This window comes from Corylus avellana, chromosome 3 (genome assembly GCF_965113065.1).
Source record: "Corylus avellana chromosome 3, dhCorAvel1.hap1.2, whole genome shotgun sequence".
NCBI lineage: Eukaryota > Viridiplantae > Streptophyta > Magnoliopsida > Fagales > Betulaceae > Corylus > Corylus avellana.
Window position 1 is genome coordinate 26,360,675 of NC_142492.1, and position 19,298 is coordinate 26,379,972.

The window sequence follows — 19,298 nt, forward strand, 5'->3', positions numbered from 1 at the left end:
GGGATAGTTCGCGAGTTCTACGCGAACCTGCATGACCGGAGAGCAGATTCATTCCAGACCTGGGTAAAGGGCGAGCCGAACTGAGTGACCCTTGATCCCATCAGCTAGATTATCGAGACACCATGGTACATGATCTCGACTTCCCATGGTTGCTCGACTGCACTTCCAGCCGTCCCTAGATGATTGAGCATTTCGTCGATGGGCGCCCCCATCAGATGAACATGGAGGGAGAAAGGGGCTTCTAGATCAATGCCCTCCAGGACAATGACTGGATGGTATATGCTGTGATGATCAGTTGAGTCCTCCCAGTTCAGAGCCTCACCACTGTCACATAGGATAGGGCTCTTTGCTTGTACGCTTGATAAGTGCTAAAGTATTCATATTTTCAGCCCTTAACTTGGATGTTTTATTCCTTTGGTTTTACTTAATTAGGCCATTTTAATTCCTTTTTGTATTTTTCATGTTTTTACAGGCTTTTGGAAGAAAATGAAGTAAAACTGGGTGATTTGTGCTCAAAGAGAGAAGATGGGAAAAATCGGAACTCCATGACACTGCGATCAATCGCAGGGTACCTGCGATCGAGCGCAGTACCCAAGAGGACATAGCACAAAGCAGGCCAGGAGCGATCGAGCGCATGCCAGCAAAAGGGTCGATCGCAGGCCTGCAATCGAGCGCACAAGGGCTGCAATCGATCGCACCCGTGCGCAGGAGACAAACCAAGGTGGCGGCTAAGATGTCCCTATTTCCATATTAGGGTTTTCCAACTCCCAATTGTAATAGGATTGAAACCCTACGAAATCCCTAGGGTTTACTACTTTTTCAAGGACTTTTAAAGCCTATAAATAGACTCCTAAGCCTTTAGAATAGAGAGGCTTGGGGGAAGGAAGAAGCATAGGAGCTCTCAAGTTCAAGTCTCGGGTTTATTCTTTTCTTTTATGAAGATGTTTAACATCAACTCTATGTGTAGCTAATTTATTTAGTAGGGCTGGATTGCCCTAGTTATGTTTTGTTAATATTTCAATATTGGCGCATTTGTGATGATCTTGTTGTGCTATTTAACTTGATTAATACCTGCTTGCATGAATTCCTCATATGTGTGTGCCTGATCAACATATGCATGTGGTATAGACTAGTTAGTTAAATCAATTTGGATGACCGAGTCCTGGGTTTAACATAAGTAACAAGAGATATCCACGCCGGATTCTTGGGTTAATCAACATTGGGAACCGGGAGTATATACCATGCCCTAGGCCTCGTGTGTTTGTCGATTTTCATAGAACATATGCTTTTGTAAAGAACAACTTAGTATATACTATGCTAAATCCTTTAGGGAAGAAATGTGTTAGAGTATACACCATGCCTAACTTGTTGCTTAGGAAAATCTATAGCTTAAGGAATACCACCATGCCCTTAGGTTGACAAACATTAAATATGCATAATTTGATCAAAGCATTGGCATATTGATATATTAGCTTAATATAATTAGTGGTGGATATCAATGCCCTACCCTTTATTATCATCACTTCAACAATCAATCTTTATATTGCTTTTGCTTAAGGAATTTACTTTTAAACGAAAATTCTGCAATCCTCGTGGGAATGATCCTGTACTTGCACCCTATACTACCAAGTTGACCTTGTGCACTTGCAGGTAAAATGTACAATTATTTACCTATTAATTTAGGTAGATAATTTGCACATCAATGCCCTCTTGACTTATAGCTTCATCTAATACAGCTCCTCCGTGCTCTCGATGATGATGGGAGTTCGACTGGCCATGCAGGTCACCACCCTACCTTACAGGGCCCCTGTCACCCGAATAGTTGAGCACGCCGGAGTATCTCTAGTAGGAAAGGAGATGGTGAAGTCTAGAGGACCAGTTACTTCTCGATACCTCAGTGCTTAATGTTCTCTTGGCTACTCCCATCAAGAACATCACACACCTTCCTACCACAAAGAACTCATGGTTGTAAGACAATCTTCCTCCTCCACTCTCTGTGTTGTCATCACTCTATCAACATCCTCTTCCACATCATCGTAGTCATCATAAGTTGGTTCTGGTAGCACTTCTTCCTCTTCCTATAAGGTTCATCAATCGTTGTGGACAAGCATATGAAGTGTGTCCCCTCTCTCCACTCCCAAAATACTACACTTGTTATCCAGAACCAACATTGGAAGAGGCTGGACCAGAATTGCTTTGTGCTCTATATATGTTCTTGCCCTTTTTACTTCCATCACTATTGGCAGTATTTCTACCCACTGTCTAGTTCATTATAGTAGTATCTTGACCAATCTTTTGAGCTGTCTGGCCATTATGAGCAATTGTTGAACCCTTTTGTGTTGCACTCTCAACTCTTTCAGTCAAAGGTTTTCTTGCACTGTATCGCAACACCTGCTTTTCTGCCATTAAGGCATATTGTTGAGGATATTCAAGATTAAATAAACGAACCATTCCCAATTAAACTTTAATGGGTTGGTTCAAGCTAGCAAGTAACAAGATGTCATCTACTCGTTTGTCCCATTTAAACCAACTTAAATAGAGAGGTTGTTGAACTATAAAGTGTATTCCTCCATAGACATCACTCTTTGTTTTAACGAGTAGATCTTTCATATGAGTCCATCGTATAATCAACCCACAAAAATTGCTTCCGCAACTTCACTTTCATATGCTCCCATGTGTTGATTTTTGGCTTGCCCTCTTTTCCATCATTGAAGTGCAATACCCTTCAATTTAAGCCTCACAAACAGCTTCCCTCAAAATATGTCTCCAAACTAGCTTCCCAATTTAAATAATCACGTGCATGCATATTTCCAAAAAAGAAATCAGAAACTTCTATTTTGATTCCTCCACTGTTTAAGTCAAGCTATGTACCAATTGATCCTCTAATCTGCCTCGTGCTACATGTTCTACAAGTCCAGCATCGTGAAAGGGGTTCATCTTCTATATCATCACTCTCATCCTCAATACCAAACTGATATGACCCCAATAGCAATTTAAACATGATTAACATTGTAATCATTGTTATGTCATTATGAGGACTGCTGAATTGGATTGTGCCACATCATGAACAAAAAAGCTAAGCTGACATGTTTGATTCGAGCCATCACCATTAGGCGCCACCTGTCACACAAAATAAGAGTCTGAGTTGCTAATGTATGTTTAAACTTTATATATAGGACAGGGTGAAAGGGGTACTCTTAAAGTCTCATGCATTCTATTCAAAAATAAGAGCGTTTTTATCCTGCTAGTCAAAAAAGCTAAGCTAACATGATAATTGTTAAGGAACGGGAAGGTGCCCAATAGCTTATATACATATGATTAAGCTTGTATTTAAGTCACGTAGAACACTTGGGATTGTAACACTTTTTTGGTCTTTTGGCTAAGAATACTGAATTTATACCCTAATTCAAGGATGTGGCTGTTGGGTAGTATATTAGTATCGGATTAAGCAATTTAATTTACTGTTGCAGTTTCTAGATTGGGGTTTTTCCCTTGCCCTAGGGGGATTTGAGGGAGATCCGCTTTGCCCACTTTTACTTTCTCCAGTTGGAGAGGCATTAAGCAGTCTTATTGTGTGGAGAAAAGGAGTTGATTGCTGTTTGAAAGTCACTCCTTGTGCAATGGTGGGCAGAAAAGGAGTTGATTGCAGTTTTAATAGGTAACATTTTTTGAAAACTAGCCATGAGATTTGTAAACACTCGGACCAAAGACTTTAACTCAAAGCCTTGCACGTAGCTCCTCCAGCCCATGCCATATTGTTTGAATTGGATGGTTATAGTTTGCTTGCCATGAAATGAAAAGGCTTAATTGGACCCATTGGACCGCTCATTCTAAAAGCCCATGGGCGTGTAGTTTATTGTGTGGAGAAAATATGAATGTAATACTAATACCATGCACTTATTTCCCTAGGATCCTATGGGTGATTTTTTTTTTTAAGCGATAACAAATAATTTTGTATTTTTAAAGCTCTACGCCTAACCATACAATTATGAGTAAATTTTAAATATGTTAAATTTTTAACTCTAGATAATAAGTAGGTCTTAAATGCTAAAATTTCATTTGTAATTCATTCCATGCTATTTGCATGAAAGTTTATAATTTTTTATTTTTATAAAACCGGATTCATGTTAATATGGAGATATGAAATAAATTCTACTCTCTGTCTAGCACTTCAAAATTTTTTTTTTTTTTTTTTTACTGGAGATTTCTGACGTTTTAGGGTGTCCGACGCGCCAGGAAATTTTTTTGACGTGTCGTTTCTGACGCGTGTAAATTGTCAGAAGCATAGGTGACAGGAAAAAATTTTTCCTAACGCGTCAATGGGCAAAACGTCAGAAAATTCTAACGTTTTGGTGTATCACATGTCAGAATAATTTTCTGACGTGGGAGTTCTGCCACGTCATAAAATTTTCTGACGTGGCATCTCTATCACGTCAAAAAATTTTCTGACGTGGCAGAACTCCCACGTCAAAAAATGTGGAATTTTTTTAAAATTTTTTCTGGAATTTTTTTTTTCTCAATTAAAAAATTTATTAATTTAAATTAATTTTCAATTAAATTAATTTTTTTTAAGAATTTCTCTGCGCACGAGTGGTGCAGAGAAACGAAAATCAAAAATCTTCTTCTCTGCACCATTAATGGTGCAGAGAAGAAGATTTCAAAAACCCAAATATTTGGGTTTTTGAAAGATTTTGGTTTCTCTGCACCACGATGGTGCAGAGAAGAAGATTTCAAAAACCCAGATATTTGGGTTTTTATTTTAGGAATTTCTCTGCACCTCTCTTCTTTTCTATCTCCATTTTCAAAAACTCAAACCCAAACAAAAAAAATCTTCAAAAATAAAAAATCCAAATGTCAAACCCAACAAATCTTCAAAAACCCAAAAATCTTCTTATCTTATCTTCTTCTTCTTCTTCTTCGTTTTTTTTCTTCTTTTTAACGTACCCAGCTTCTCGATCTTCTCCTTTTCTTTTTCTTTTCCTTCTTCTTCTTCTGCGTTCTTCTTCGATCTGCTGCTTTCATTTTTTCCCTCTAGATCTAGAAGGAGCTGCCGTGCAGTGTGCAGAAGGGAGATTGAGAGAGGAGAGAGAGAGAGTGGGGAAAATAAATGAAGAGGGAAAAAATAAGAAGTGTGAAAAAGTTGAAGGGAAAAAGCAGAGGGAAAAATTTTAAAATTCCTCCCAATTTTTTATGATATGTTAATATCGGGTATCGAGGGGATTTCTAACGTGCCAGGTGTCGCATGTCAGAAATTTCTGATGTGTGACACCTGGCACGTCAGAAAACTACTCTAAAAAAAAAAATCTAATATATAATTATCTGATATATATAGTGTTCTGACGGGGAGATGGGATGCGGGGAGGAGCTCGAGATAATTTCCTGACGTGCCACATGTCGCACATCAGGAATTCCTGACGTGTGACACGTGGCATGTCAGAAAAATAATATATATATATATATATATATATATATATATATATATATATATATATATATATATATATATGGCATTTCAAAAGTATTTAAATAAATTTGCCATATAAGAGTTTCTCCATGCCATTAGATGGAGTCATTCAATGGATGGAGTCCATGACACTTGGCATTATTTTAAATGGGTTGGGGGATATTTCCTTCATACTGGTTTGGAAGAAATTTATGTCCTTCCATAAAAACCAATTGCATATTTGGAGACATGTATTTAATTCTTTGCTCCTTTGAATTGATTTTGAATTGTACATGAAAATGGCTGAATTCATTAGTGAAATCTGTAATGAGTGTGATTCATATTCTAATTATTATCTTTCCTTATTATTGTTTAGTTTTTTTTTTTTTTAATTATTATATATATATACCTCACTATGGCTTTCGATCGATATCGATCATCTGTGAGACAATTGGCTTAACAAGTTCTATGGGTTTGTTTGTGTTAGTAATTCTTGGTGTTACTTTTATCTGTTGTGTAGTGGATGGAGGAAGAATTAGCATGTTCGATGAGCCACAGGTATTCAAATATCTATGAAAAACACACGATGCCAATATCCTTTTGCTCGAATGGCAAAAAGTGAAGAGAAGATGGAAAAAAAAAACAGTTGAGAAACATTCAATTCCATAGTACAAAACATAGAAACTTTAACTTGTATGATTGATGCTGTAGTGTGTGATTAATAAGAAAACTATTATTAGATCTTTGCTGTTTTGATGTGCAGTCAGGTGATGTTGGTGAGGTCGATTGTGTGGATATGTACAAGCAGCCCGCATTTGATCATCATCTGCTTAAGAATCACAAAATTCAGGTAATTAATTACAAATCATATTCTTTCAACATTCCTTTTTTTTTTTTTTTTTGTGGGGGGGGGGGGGGGGGGGGGGTGTTGGGTGGGGGGAGGGGGTCTCCTCTACAAAATTGATCATAATTTACAAAATTATGCAGATGAACCCAAGTTTCTCAACAAGAAGGAAGACAAATGAAGATTTCTTAAAAAGCCAACTTGTGGGTTTCCGTTGCCCACAAGGAATGGTACCGATACGAAGACCTAAAACTGGTTTGAAGTCTTTCTCAAAATCTCATGGTGGAAGCCTTCACACATTTGCAACAAAACTTCCTGGTGAATATGTAAGTTTCTACATATATGTATACTTATCTTGAGTTTTATGATATGCATGTACGTTAAAAATCCTCCAAAGGAGAAGAGGCCAGGATGCTTTAATTTAAGTCATGGTTTTATCTATCATATTCAATAAAACTTCATTAATTATATGCACGCCACTGTAGATTATCATATTCAATAAAATTTCATTATTTTCTTGAGTGCTTCATGATATATGATATGTATCCAATGCATAAATTAATTATATTCAAATGATAATGACATTAATATTAATTTCTTGACATAGTCTGTAGGTATTGAAACAACTGAGGATGCAACTTACCATGGAGCAAAAGCAGTAATCACGATTAATAATCCACGTGTGGAAGTGGGCCAATACAGTAAAGCTCAAATATGGGTTCGACATGGACCTGACGCTGAAACAAACAGCATAGAAGTTGGATGGGCAGTAAGTCAACAATCATTTCATATATATATATATATATCTTCTTCTCATTTACACCTTATGATATATTGTTATTTATATATGTATAGGTGCATCCTAAATTATATGGTGACAATCGCACACGACTTACTGCATATTGGACTGTAAGAATAGATCGATTTTTTGTTCCAATACCTTTTGTGTGATCCTATGAAAGATACTCTTAATTGAATCCATTTGAACATGATATCAACAGGCAGATGGGTTTCAAAAAACTGGTTGTTACAATACAGAATGTCCAGGTTTTGTACAAGTACATAATGAATATCACCTTGGTGGATATTTTGCTAATATTTCTGTCTTTGATGGACCGCAATACGGTTTTAAAATGACCATTATTCAGGTAATTTTTAATTTTATTTATTTATTTATTTTTGTACAAAGTAGTAACAAGCTTATAAATTAATGTCCAAAATTGATTGAAGTAGTATTAATTTCTTGGTCTCTGGTTTTCGTAGGATCAAGAAACCGGAAATTGGTGGTTGATGGATGATGATGATTACAAATATGGATACTGGCCGAAGGAGATATTCACTCATTTAGCTACTGGAGCATCGTATCTTCGATATGGTGGAGCAACATTTTCCCCTTCTAATATACAAACTCCAGTACCAATGGGGAATGGTAATATTCCTGACATCAAAGCCGATGAAGCGGGTACTTTTACATTTGTTCAATTTATGAATGCGGATTACCAAATTGTTGAGCTCACAGACAAAATTGCTGGTCATTTCTTCGATTATGGTCCAAATTGTTACGGTGTTGTAATGTGGTCTGATGGCCAGGATCCAAATACGACCGGGTATGCCTTCACCTATGGGGGTCCTGGTGGGCCATGTCAAGATTGATTTTTTTTTTCTTTGCATTGTTCTCATCAATTAATGTAGGTTGGGTTGAATAATAATAAGATGAAGTTATATCTATTGAGATATTATTCTTTTAAATTGAAATTTCCAGGTCAAGAGAAAAAATTATTTAAAAAGATGAAAAACTCGTATTCCAACTTTTCAATCTTTCCTTGTCAAATTGGTGGTTCACGAAATTTTCATCAAGTTCATTAAAAATTTCACAAGGCAGTCATAAGATAATATCTTATGTTTCATCAATAAATCATTAAACCCCACAATAACAAACATGCATGAATAGAGACTTATCTGACACCCCCAAAGGGGGCAAAACCCGATTTGGTGTCTGTAAATAGATCTATGATCATAGATCTATAAGATTCGCTATCATGTGAACTCCCGCGTGATTGATTTATCGAGAACGAATAATCGTTCCCACATACGGCGGTTGTTAGAACAATTTAATTCTCATAGAATTTCATAGTATAAAATGATATTTCAAGATCTTTTTGTACCCTGTGTATGACCTATTTTTAGGTTGAATAGTTGAGGTAGGCTTTGACTAGTCCTTTTTATTTGAGTTGAATTGGGATTGAGAGATGTAGTTGGACTTGGGCTCCAACTCCAATGTAGACTTTGAGTATAACTTTGTGACCAGATTATTCTAATAGTTTCCCACTTGAACTATTTAATTAATAACTATGTGGGCCTGTTATTGGCCCTAAAGCCCAAAATTTGATGGGCTTGTAGTGTAATTTTATTCCCAACAATATTGATGACTTGATTCTCTAGTGCTAGCAATCCACTAATGGGCCACACTAATAAACTAATCCAGTGGAAGCCCAATATTCAAGAAAGTGTATGTTTAGACATGCATAGTGATAGGTTCTTATGGAAAATGTGATCTGTTCATTAAAAAAACAAATACAACCATTAAAAGGGTTTTCAGAGTTGTATTTGTTGGGAAAGGGCCGGGGCACCACTACATTTATTAAAGGGTACACCGATGCATAGCTTGGTCCATCATTTTGCTCTCATTTTCTCAATTCTCCTATGTGATAATCCTTTAATACAGAATTTTGCATTTTTATGTACTTTTTTGTTTTTGTTTTTGTTTTTGTTTTTTTTTTAATAAAAACTCAAAAACTTCTCATTAAACTTTAAAATCAAGACCGAGCAAGTCGCTCGAGTCTTACAATATCAGCAATACAACATAAGGTGTCATCCCACCAAGTTCTATCCATGACATAATTAATTTGTTGCCTCCTTTGATAAACAATGGGCCGCCCTATTTGCATCTCTACCCACATGCCCACACTTCCATTATGAAAAAGAATTAAGCACAACCACGTATCATCCGCAATATGCCCAAAACTACTCACTAAAGGGTCAGTTGAGACCAAAGCATCAATGACGACCACTTGTGAATCACTTTCAAGATAAATGTTTTGAGCACCCAAAGCTTGACACAGTGATACTCCATAAAAAATTGCCACAGCTTCAGCTGGTGTGGGATCCTAACAACCCCTCCTAGTGAAACTTCTTGCTGCACACACGTTCCCTTCATCATCTCGAACATCTATCCCAATACTTGAGCCTCGAGGCTTCTTCCTCGAGGCTTCAGCTTCAGCCTTGAGGCTTCTTCCACATGCTGCGCAGGATGAAACTCTTCAATACTTGAAGTGGCAGCCCGCACCAGATCATTAGGATGTTTCCTCATGAATGAAAGCATTTCGACGGAACCAAATCTTACGCGTTGTGCCAACAAAATCAATAAATTCCTCCTCTATAAATATACCTTCAGCCAGATGCAGAAAGTTCTCTCCCATAATAGATTTTTTCTGAAAAATTCTCAAGCTAACCCCCCACACGTCCATGGCCGATGGACAAGTCCATATAATATGTACTATAGTTTCCTTCTCTACCACATATAGGACACAAAATATCTAGAATTATTTTCTGCCTCACCAAATTTTCTTTTGTGGGTAAAAGGTTATGACAAGCCCTCCACATAAAATTCTTACCCGAATTATGTATATTTAGCTTCCAAATTTCTTTCCACAAGCTACTATCTCCCACCCTTGACGAACATTCAGCCTGGAAACTATTTTCTTTCTCTTTTGCCATATGGTAAGCACTACTAACCGAGAAAAGACCTGAAGTTGAAATTCTCATAATATTCACCTTGCCAATCATTTTCCTCCCTTGTGACGTCCTTTTAAAAGCACTTTTTCCCATGTCCTATTATCATTTCTTTTGGTGGGGGTATTTGCTAGGCTAAAGTTTTATTTTATTTTAGATTACATCTTAATTTTTCGAGTATTTTCCTTTTATCTCCTAAGGTGATATAACTTTTAAAATTACAATTAGATTTGTAATTAATTATTATTAAATTTTGATTAAATGATAATTTTAAAAGTCACATCACCCTTAGTGGAATAAAAATAAGGTATAAGTCTTATTTAAAGCATTACTTATGTGATGATGCATAATTATTTTATGTCTCGCATGTCTCAACGCTCAAAACTCGAATCCTAGAAAAGATATAGCGTATAGTCCACATATGCCTCGGATAATGAAGAGTATTAATGTTATACTTTACACCATAGTCATATTATTTTGATATAACATGAGCTAATAGTTGTTGAATTTTATTATTATTATTTTTTTTAACAAGGGCTACTAACCCATATATGTCATGTGAGTATAGTATTAGTATGAATGTATGATTGTGGTGTGAAGAATAATATTTCTCTATAGACGAAATTTGTGTTCACAAAAATATTAGTTTATTAGGTGGATTAATTAGTAAATCTTATTCCCATGGGCCATATTTGCATTTGCCAAGATATCCAATATTAATTGACTGAATTATTTAATATGATAGGTTACTTAGAACACATACTTCATTGTTTAATATTATCCTTTTTTTTTAAAAAAAATGTTCTATATTTATAAGCAAGAATGATTATCTTGACCTCAGGTAATATTCTGTGATCTCTCTGTGTTTCCGTTTATGTCAGAACCATAATGCTTGATCTTGTCCCTCCAGCTTGTAGATGAGGATATGGTTAGGGTTAGGGTTTTCTCCATCAGTGAATGGTCTATCATTTTGATTATCCATGCAAGTCGCTGTTAAGACTGAAGGGGCCACATAGGCATTCTATGAGTACACAAGTGCATTGCTTGAGGTATGTCTTTCTTGTTGCAGATTCTCCACTCTTGTTATATTGTTGAATTTGACTTTATCTATCAATAAAATTAAATTAAATTAAAAAAAAAAAATTGTTGAATTGACTTCCATGTCATTTTTGGTGTTGATCATATCCTCATATATATGGTTAAAGTATATTGGCAATATACAGTTGTTTATGTTTGAGATTGTTGCTGAAACAGAAGCAGAGAAAGTAGCTGGGAATGAAGGCCTCGTCCAAAGGAGACATGATTGGTGGTTTCTATTTGGATCAATTTGCAATATTGGTTACATTCGGGGAAGGCAAACCATATCTGATTTTCAACAGCTATCACACACCAGATGGAGTCTTTCTAGAAATGATCCTTGTGGAATTCAAACTTGGCTGGGCCTTTTTGATTGAACTCATTGCAGAGCTTGTTGAGTTCTTTAGCCAAAACCGGTGCCCCACAGTAGAATACCCCTGAATTGATCCAATTCACCAAAACCACAAAAGTGTTAATTAGCATTGGAAGATATATCTGAATCAGCCAATATTCTTTTTTTCTTTTAATTTTATGGGCTCATGGACATTTTTTCTCACCAATTCTTGCACCAATGTGCTTGGAACACATCATGGAGAAAACTTTCTTCCATTTAGGCCTTCCAAAATGCGTTCGAACCTGATGATATAATATAGGAAACATAAATTGTTATATTCACAATTTCTTATTATTTTAAACTTTTAGAATAAATGACGACTTAATATAGTATTAGAGTCAAAGTTTTGAGTTTGATCTCTAATTTCAATTAAAATAGTCCACCTGAGGATAGTGTTAAAATATTAATTAAAAATTTAAATTCTACATTTACTATGAAATTAATGAGTGCTGCTGCTATACGGTCAAGGCAGAAAACATGAGTTTTCTGCCTTCCACTCAAATGCCGCCACCTCATATTACTTCAACATACAAAATAAGCTTGGTTTTACAGGATAATAACCCACATAGCTTCTGCTCAAAAAAAAAAAACAAACAAAAAGACCCAAACACCAAACTTCACCGAGAAGCTTGGTTTCATGCTGCCCCCTCCCCAACAGAGACGCCGCCACCTCCTGCACCCACGCCCAGGTCGATCCAACGTCAAGCGATTTCAGGCTATTTCGACTTCCAACAGTGGGTTGCTGGGCGGTGGGCAGCCGCGCGGCTGGACGTTGGATCGACCTGGGCGTGGGTGCAGGGAAACGGCCTGCTGGTCTGGGGAATGGCGTGCTGGGCGGGGGCGGTGGGCAGTGGGCAGCCGGTGGGCAGGGGGTAGCGGTGGGCAGGGGTAGCCGGTGGGGTAAGAGAGCCGGTGGGTTTTTGGGAGAAATTTTATAACAATGGTTTCATTTTAAGAGAAGGGGGTGGTATATTCTGGTGTGGGTAAGTGCATTTTGTAAGTTAAAACATGCTTAGTTGTCATCTTCTGGTTGGTGGGCGTAAATTTGGCCATTTACGTCATGACCGAACGGAAGATATCCCCGAAATTAATAAGTAGTAAATTATCAAAGAGTTTTAAGTATGTACCCTAGTGCCTGAAACAATGTCCACGCCATTTTTAGCATGGTTGAGTGCTTGCAGCATGCTAATGAGGGCCAATCGGGCGTCTCCTTCCTCATACACACTAGTCAGGTAGTTGTGCATCTCAATGACACCCTGATTATTGACAATTAGTACTGAAATTTCAACAAAAAAGAAAAAAAATGATGCCAGAGAACATTCGCTTTTACCTTTTGATCAAGATCATCAACTTCATCAATGACCCCTTTAAACCAATCAAAGGAGCCTTGCTCCCTCGTTACCCAGTAGAAGTAAGCACTGACATTCGAGATTGAATCCTGATGTCATAAATGTAATTAATTAAGTATTTTACAGTTTAAATTAAAAGTTGATTGCAATATAAAACAAGTTACTTACTGCTGCCTCCTCCATTTTGATAATGTTGTTGAGCAAATCTTTGAGAATACTGATAAAAGGTGTTGCTCCAATCCCCATACCAACAAGTAGCAAGACATCATACTTCCGGTAGTCTTGTGCTGGGGCACCATAAGGTCCGTCGATTAAGAGCTTCGGCCAACTGTTATCTCCACAGAGGAATTTATTCACATATTAATAATGTATCACTAATTCTAATTAATGAGATTATGTAGGGAATTTCCATTAGAAAGCACTAGAACAAAAATGTACCCTTCCTGGGTTGTTTCGTCAACCCTGCGAATCCCAGTACTATTTCCGGCCATAGGAATGGCTTGAGAGAATACCCGCATATATAAGCTCTTGTGTCCAATCACCTAGCTGCCTAATGTGAACACTCAGGTAGTCATCTCCGGGAGCAGATGTAATGGAATATGGATGCCTGCATGTGATACATAAAATCATCATCATGCCATATTACCATATATATATAAAGGATGAAGATAAATTCTAGTGCCCCAAGATTTTAATTACCACTGAAATCTCGAAAGAGTGGGGCATTGGATTAACAAGTATTGCCCGCTCTTGTATTTAAACCGGGGTGGCTTAGACATCTTCAACATCAGAACGTTTCCCGGATATATGGCAACCTAAACAATTTACAATTCAAGTTAAAAGTGAATAAATAAAAAATTAAAGAGAGCAATCATGATCAATTAATTAAGATGAGAAAACAACCTAGAGAGAGTATACATATTGCACATGCACTAGTTCAAGGTGAGTGAGTTGTGGTTAGTAAAAATTATTCTCACCTCCAGAAGACGAACAAGGTGGGATGCAGACCGAAAGAACCTCAAGGCCCTTTCTCCAGCATATACTAAAACAGGAACTGCAAGATACATCCATGTCTGCATGCATGCATGAATTCAATGTGTCAGCTAAGCTAATATTGATATACTAAATATCCCTTGAAAAGACATATATATATATATATATATATATATACCGTCTTCAGGTACCACTTGTGCGCCATATACAGGAATGTGCCATGTACAATGAACAAGATATAAACCGCAACGAATAGGTGGTGCGAATACCAGAAGGAATTGAAACCAGTGCACCTATCAAAGGGCTTGGGCAGCTTGATGAGGCTCCGTCTGAACCATCTTGTTGCATGTGTAAATGCAAGCGCCATCAACACCAGCATTGCAATTCCCGTCTCCGCTTCTATCTCGTTGATCTGACTCCTGTAGCTGGGTTTATGTTTCCCGAAGTCGCGCTTTGTAAGTATTGTCTGATATTCTTCCTTCGAAAGTTGGCAAGCCTAGGAAAATCACAGGTAAGGTGGCTTCCAGCATGGAGAATGATGCCAATAACAATAGCTGCAGCGATATGATGGTCTGCACGGAGCATCGCAGTTAGTTTACATAAAGAAAAGTGAACGTGGATTACCAAATTAATGTTGACCTCTGAAAAAAACCAATAGAAGAAAATACTTGTATATTTACTTGATGATAATCGAATTACATGAACATGTATTTATACAGAAATTTTGGTTTACATAGCCGTTGAGAATTGATGTTGTGATCTTCTATACAAGGAAATCATTCACGTAGATGGGATGTTAACGTTGTGGATTTATTTTCTCATTTAATTTATGACCGTTGCTGATATTTCCTTCTTCAACACTCCCCCTCAAGTTGGAGTGGATATTCATAACACCCAACTTGTCAAGTAGGTGATTGAATTGTTTTGAACCCAAAGCCTTAGTAAATAGATCAGCGGGTTGTTGAGTGGTAGGTATGTGAAAAGTCTGAATTATGCCATCCTGCAACTTTTCCCGAATGAGGTGACAATCAATTTCTATATGTTTTGTTCTTTCATGAAAGACGGGATTCGAGGCGATGTGGATGGCCGCCTTGTTGTCGCAATACAATTTTGCTTGTTGTGGATGTGGGATATAGAGGTCTGCCAACAATTGTTTTAACCAGGTAATTTCACAGCAGGTTGAGGCCATAGCTCTGTATTCTGCCTCAGCTGAAGAACGGGATACTGTTGTCTGCTTCTTTGTTTTCCAAGATATTGGTGAGCTTCCAAGAAGTATACAATATCCAGTGATTGAACGTCGAGTGTCTCTACATCGTGCCCAATCTGCATCACAGAATGCATGCAATTGAATGTTGCTTGTGGCCGATAAGAGAATTCCTTGTCCTGGAGACTGCTTAATGTAGCGTAATACTCTATGTGCTGCATCTAAATGAGATGTTCGTGGCTTGTCCATAAACTGACTCAACACCTGCACTGCATATGCCAAATCTGGTCTAGTAATCGTTAAATAAATCAACTTACCAACTAGTCGACGATATGACGAGGGATTCGCAATGAGGTCTCCATCATGTTTACTGAGTGCCAGATTTTGCTCCATGGGAAAAGTGCTTGGTTTAGCACCGAGGAAGCCTGTGTCTTCAAGTATTTCAAGAGCATACTTTCTTTGTGATAGAAAGATGCCTTTCTTTGAACGAGCCACTTCGATACCCAAAAAATACTTTAGGTTGCCCAAATCTTTGAGTTTGAAATGGTCCCCCAAATGTTTCTTAAGCTTCTGAATCTGCTCCAAGTTATTGCCTGCCAATATAATATCATCTACATATACGAGAATAGCTGTGAAGTTACCTTCGTGGGATCGGACGAATAGTGAGTAGTCGGCCTTGGATTGTTTATATCCTGCATTAATGAGAGTGGAAGAGAGTTTTGCATACCATTGTCTTGACGCTTGTTTAAGCCCATACAAAGATTTATTGAGTTTGCAAACTCTAGTCTCCCCCTTTCGTTCGAAACCAGGAGGAAGGTGCATGTAGACTTCTTCGTGAAGGTCACCATGAAGGAAGGCATTGTTTACATCAAGTTGATGCAAGTGCCATCCGCATGAGGCAGCAAGTGCAAGGAGAGAGCGAACAGTTACCATCTTAGCGACAGGAGCAAAGGTCTCTGTATAATCAAGGCCTGCTTGTTGGTTGTAACCCTTAGCCACTAAGCGAGCTTTATACCGTTCCACTGAACCATCTGGGTGATATTTGATTTTGTAAACCCATTTGCAGCCAATGGGTTTCTTTTCGAGTGGAAGAGGAGTTAGAGTCCATGTCTGAGTCGACTCAAGAGCATCCACCTCAGCACGCATAGCATCACGCCATTTGGAATCTTGCATGGCCTGCAAAAAGGACTTTGGCTCTTGTGCAAGGGAAATAGCAGTGGTAAAGGCACGATGGTGGTTAGAGAGACATGTGTAAGATAAAAAGGAATCAAGGGAGTAAGGGTTACCTGACGAACGCACCAACGCTGATTCAGACGATTGAGTAGGACGAGACGGTAAAGCTTGTGCAAGATGAAAATCACGTAAGTATGCAGGTGGCTGGGTCGACCGAGTGGATCGCCGAGTGACTAGACAAGGAGAAGCGGAAGTCTGGATGGTGGAAGGGGCAACTTGAGCTTCAACAACAGGTGACAAAGGGTTTGTGACATTATCAGGAATGTCAAAAGGGATAGGTAAGACCTGTAGAGATTGCTCAGTGGGAGTTTTGGCAAAAGGAAAATGATCTTCATGAAAGATGACATCACGAGATATGAAATTTTGTGATGTTCAAGATCATATAGACGGTATCCTTTCTGACCATAAGGATAACCGAGGAAGACACATCGTATGGCACGAGGGTCAAATTTTGATGGATTTTGTGAATGAGTGGAAGCAAAGCATAAACAACCGAAAACTCGCAAGTGATTGTATTGAGGTTTCGAGTTGTGTAACTTCTCATATGGAGATTTTCCAGATAGGAGGGGGGTAGGCGTTCTATTGATCAAATAGGTAGCAGTAAGGATAGCATCTCCCCAGAAACGTGTGGGTAAGTGGGCTTGAAAGAGTAAGGCTCGGGACATGTTGAGAAGATGACAATGCTTGCGTTCAACAACTCCATTCTGTTGGGGAGTAGAGACACAACTAGTCTGATGGATGATTCCTTTGCTAGAATAAAAGGATGGAATAATAAATTCAGGGCCATTGTCACTACGAATAGTTTTGATGGTAGTCGAGAATTGGTTCTCGACAAGGTTAATGAAGGATTGGAGAAGAGAACGAGCCTCAGATTTATGTTGCATCAAATATACCCATGTACATCGGGTGTAGTCATCAACAATGGTCAGAAAATAATGTGCCCCATTAATTGAAGATGTGCGGTAACCACCCCAAATGTCAACATGTATTAATGCAAAAGGTGCAATAGAAGAAATATGACTAGTTGGAAACGGTATACGTGTTTGCTTTGCTAGAGGACAAATAAAACATTGTTCTGAATTTGAACTACAAATTTCAGATACATTATTGGAAAGATATGACAAAACTTTATTGGAGAGGTGACCTAATCGGCGATGCCAAAGCTGTGAGGTTGACTTTGCCACCTGACACCGTGAGGGTCTCGTGTTAGTGAAGTGATACAGGCCATCCCGCTCAGTGCCCAGACCAATCATCTTCATCGAGCGAAGGTCCTGGATGAGACAAAAATCAGAAGAAAAAATAATGAGACAATGCAATGTCCGACATAGTGTACGTACAGAGATTAGGTTAAAATTAAAAGTAGGAACACAAAGGACATTATGAAGAATGAGTGATGGGGAGAAAGTCACAGATCCAATGTGAGTTACAGAAGCATATGAGCCATCAGGTAATTGGACAGTACGACCATGGACAGGATATGACTGGGTCAAGGCAGTGGGAGAACAGACCATATGATCAGTAGCACCACTATCAAGAATCCATAATGAATTATCAGATAAAACAGAAGACATACCTGAGAGAGATGGTTCGGTACTACCTGCTTGGTGGGCCATGGACTGTTGTGGAGTGACATTATTCAAAATTGCAAGGAGCTGTTGGCATTGATCAGGTGTAAAAGGAAAACTGCTGGTAGTGGAAACTTGATGAGCACGGGGCTTAAGGCTAGAGCCTGAGCCTGAGTCAATCTTGCGACGAGTAGGAGGGAATCCGTTAAGTTGGTAGCACCGCTCAGTAGTGTGGCCATCACGACTGCAATAAGTGCATTTCGGTCTTTCCTTCTTCTGAAAAATAGATCGATTGTCCCTTCGTGGTGGTAGATTACCTTTTGCAGCCAGGGCAATGCCCTCAATGGTGGGTGGGATGGTAATGCTACGTTGGCGTTCCTCTTGAAGGACCAAGGCATATGCACGACTTACTGCAGGCAATGGTTCTATCAAGAGGATATGTCCCCGAACAGCTGCATATGACTCATTGAGACCCATGAGAAATTTGATAGTACGCTGACATTGCTGTAGTTTGAGACCTTCCTTTAGTGCGCCACAGGTGCAAGGGGAGGTGGGCTGAAGTGCTGATAGTTCATCCCATAACCCTTTGAGTTTTGTGAAGTATGTGGCAATAGGCATAGTGCCTTGAACGAGGGTGCTGATATCTTGCTCGAGTTGAAACATGCGAGGACCATTCACTTGAGAAAATCGCTCTTTAAGATCCGACCAAATGTCGCTTGCAAGGTTGCAATAAATAACACTAGTGCAAATGTCATTAGAAATGGAATTTAATAACCAAGATTTTACCATATTGTTGCAACGACTCCATTGTGGAAAATCGTCGGAGGAGGCTACTGGTGGAGAGATGGTCCCGTCAATCAATCCGAGCTTGTTCTTGGCGCTGAGAGCCATAATGATTGCCCGGCTCCAAGTTTGATAATTGTCTCCATTAAGAGACTGAGATGCTAGTACCACACCAGGGTGATCGGAATGGTGGAGGTATAAATGATGATTGGGATCTTGGCAAGGAGGTATAGACACTGTAGAGGATGTGGGAGTTGTAGTTTCAACCATGATTTTTTTTTTTTTTTTTTGGGTGGTGTGACACTAAACTACTTGTAGCTTAGGGTGATGTGTGACCAGCCTAAACTACATGTAGTATAACAGGGAGGCAAATTGGATTGTGGGCTTCTATAGATAATAAGTGGGCTTGGAAAAAAAAAAAACAAAATAAGAAGCTACAGGTTTTGGGCTTAGTAAGTAAGTGGATAAATGGTTCTACTTATGAGATAGGTCTGATCCAACCAAAAAAAATACTTAAAAAAGAAGGAAAAGAAAAGAGATAAAGCAAGAAATACCTAAAAGCTGAAAAAGGGGATCTACTTCCTCTTTGGTGCTGTTACAGAACGCACAAAGGAGTACAGA

The 19,298-nt window shown here is 38.4% G+C and overlaps 2 protein-coding genes and 1 pseudogene across 2 annotated transcripts; 1 reads left to right on the forward strand and 2 right to left on the reverse strand.

The window, feature by feature from the left end:
* The first annotated feature begins 5,742 nt into the window (after positions 1–5,742).
* LOC132174091 (protein neprosin-like) lies at positions 5,743–7,940 on the forward strand. The gene is made up of 8 exons (XM_088514451.1): positions 5,743–5,767; positions 5,964–6,001; positions 6,207–6,293; positions 6,431–6,613; positions 6,895–7,056; positions 7,143–7,196; positions 7,289–7,435; positions 7,551–7,940. The coding sequence occupies exons 1-8, from the start codon at positions 5,743–5,745 to the stop codon at positions 7,938–7,940; spliced, it is 1,086 nt and encodes a 361-aa protein (XP_088370577.1).
* Positions 7,941–11,483: 3,543 nt separating this feature from the next.
* LOC132174090 (respiratory burst oxidase homolog protein A-like) lies at positions 11,484–14,477 on the reverse strand (annotated as a pseudogene).
* Positions 14,478–18,132: 3,655 nt separating this feature from the next.
* LOC148587024 (uncharacterized) lies at positions 18,133–18,947 on the reverse strand. Its single transcript, XM_088514452.1, has 2 exons — positions 18,212–18,947; positions 18,133–18,170 (listed from the first exon to the last, which is right to left on the reverse strand). Exons 1-2 carry the CDS (start codon positions 18,945–18,947, stop codon positions 18,133–18,135), a joined length of 774 nt encoding a protein of 257 aa, XP_088370578.1.
* Between the last annotated feature and the right edge of the window lie 351 nt (positions 18,948–19,298).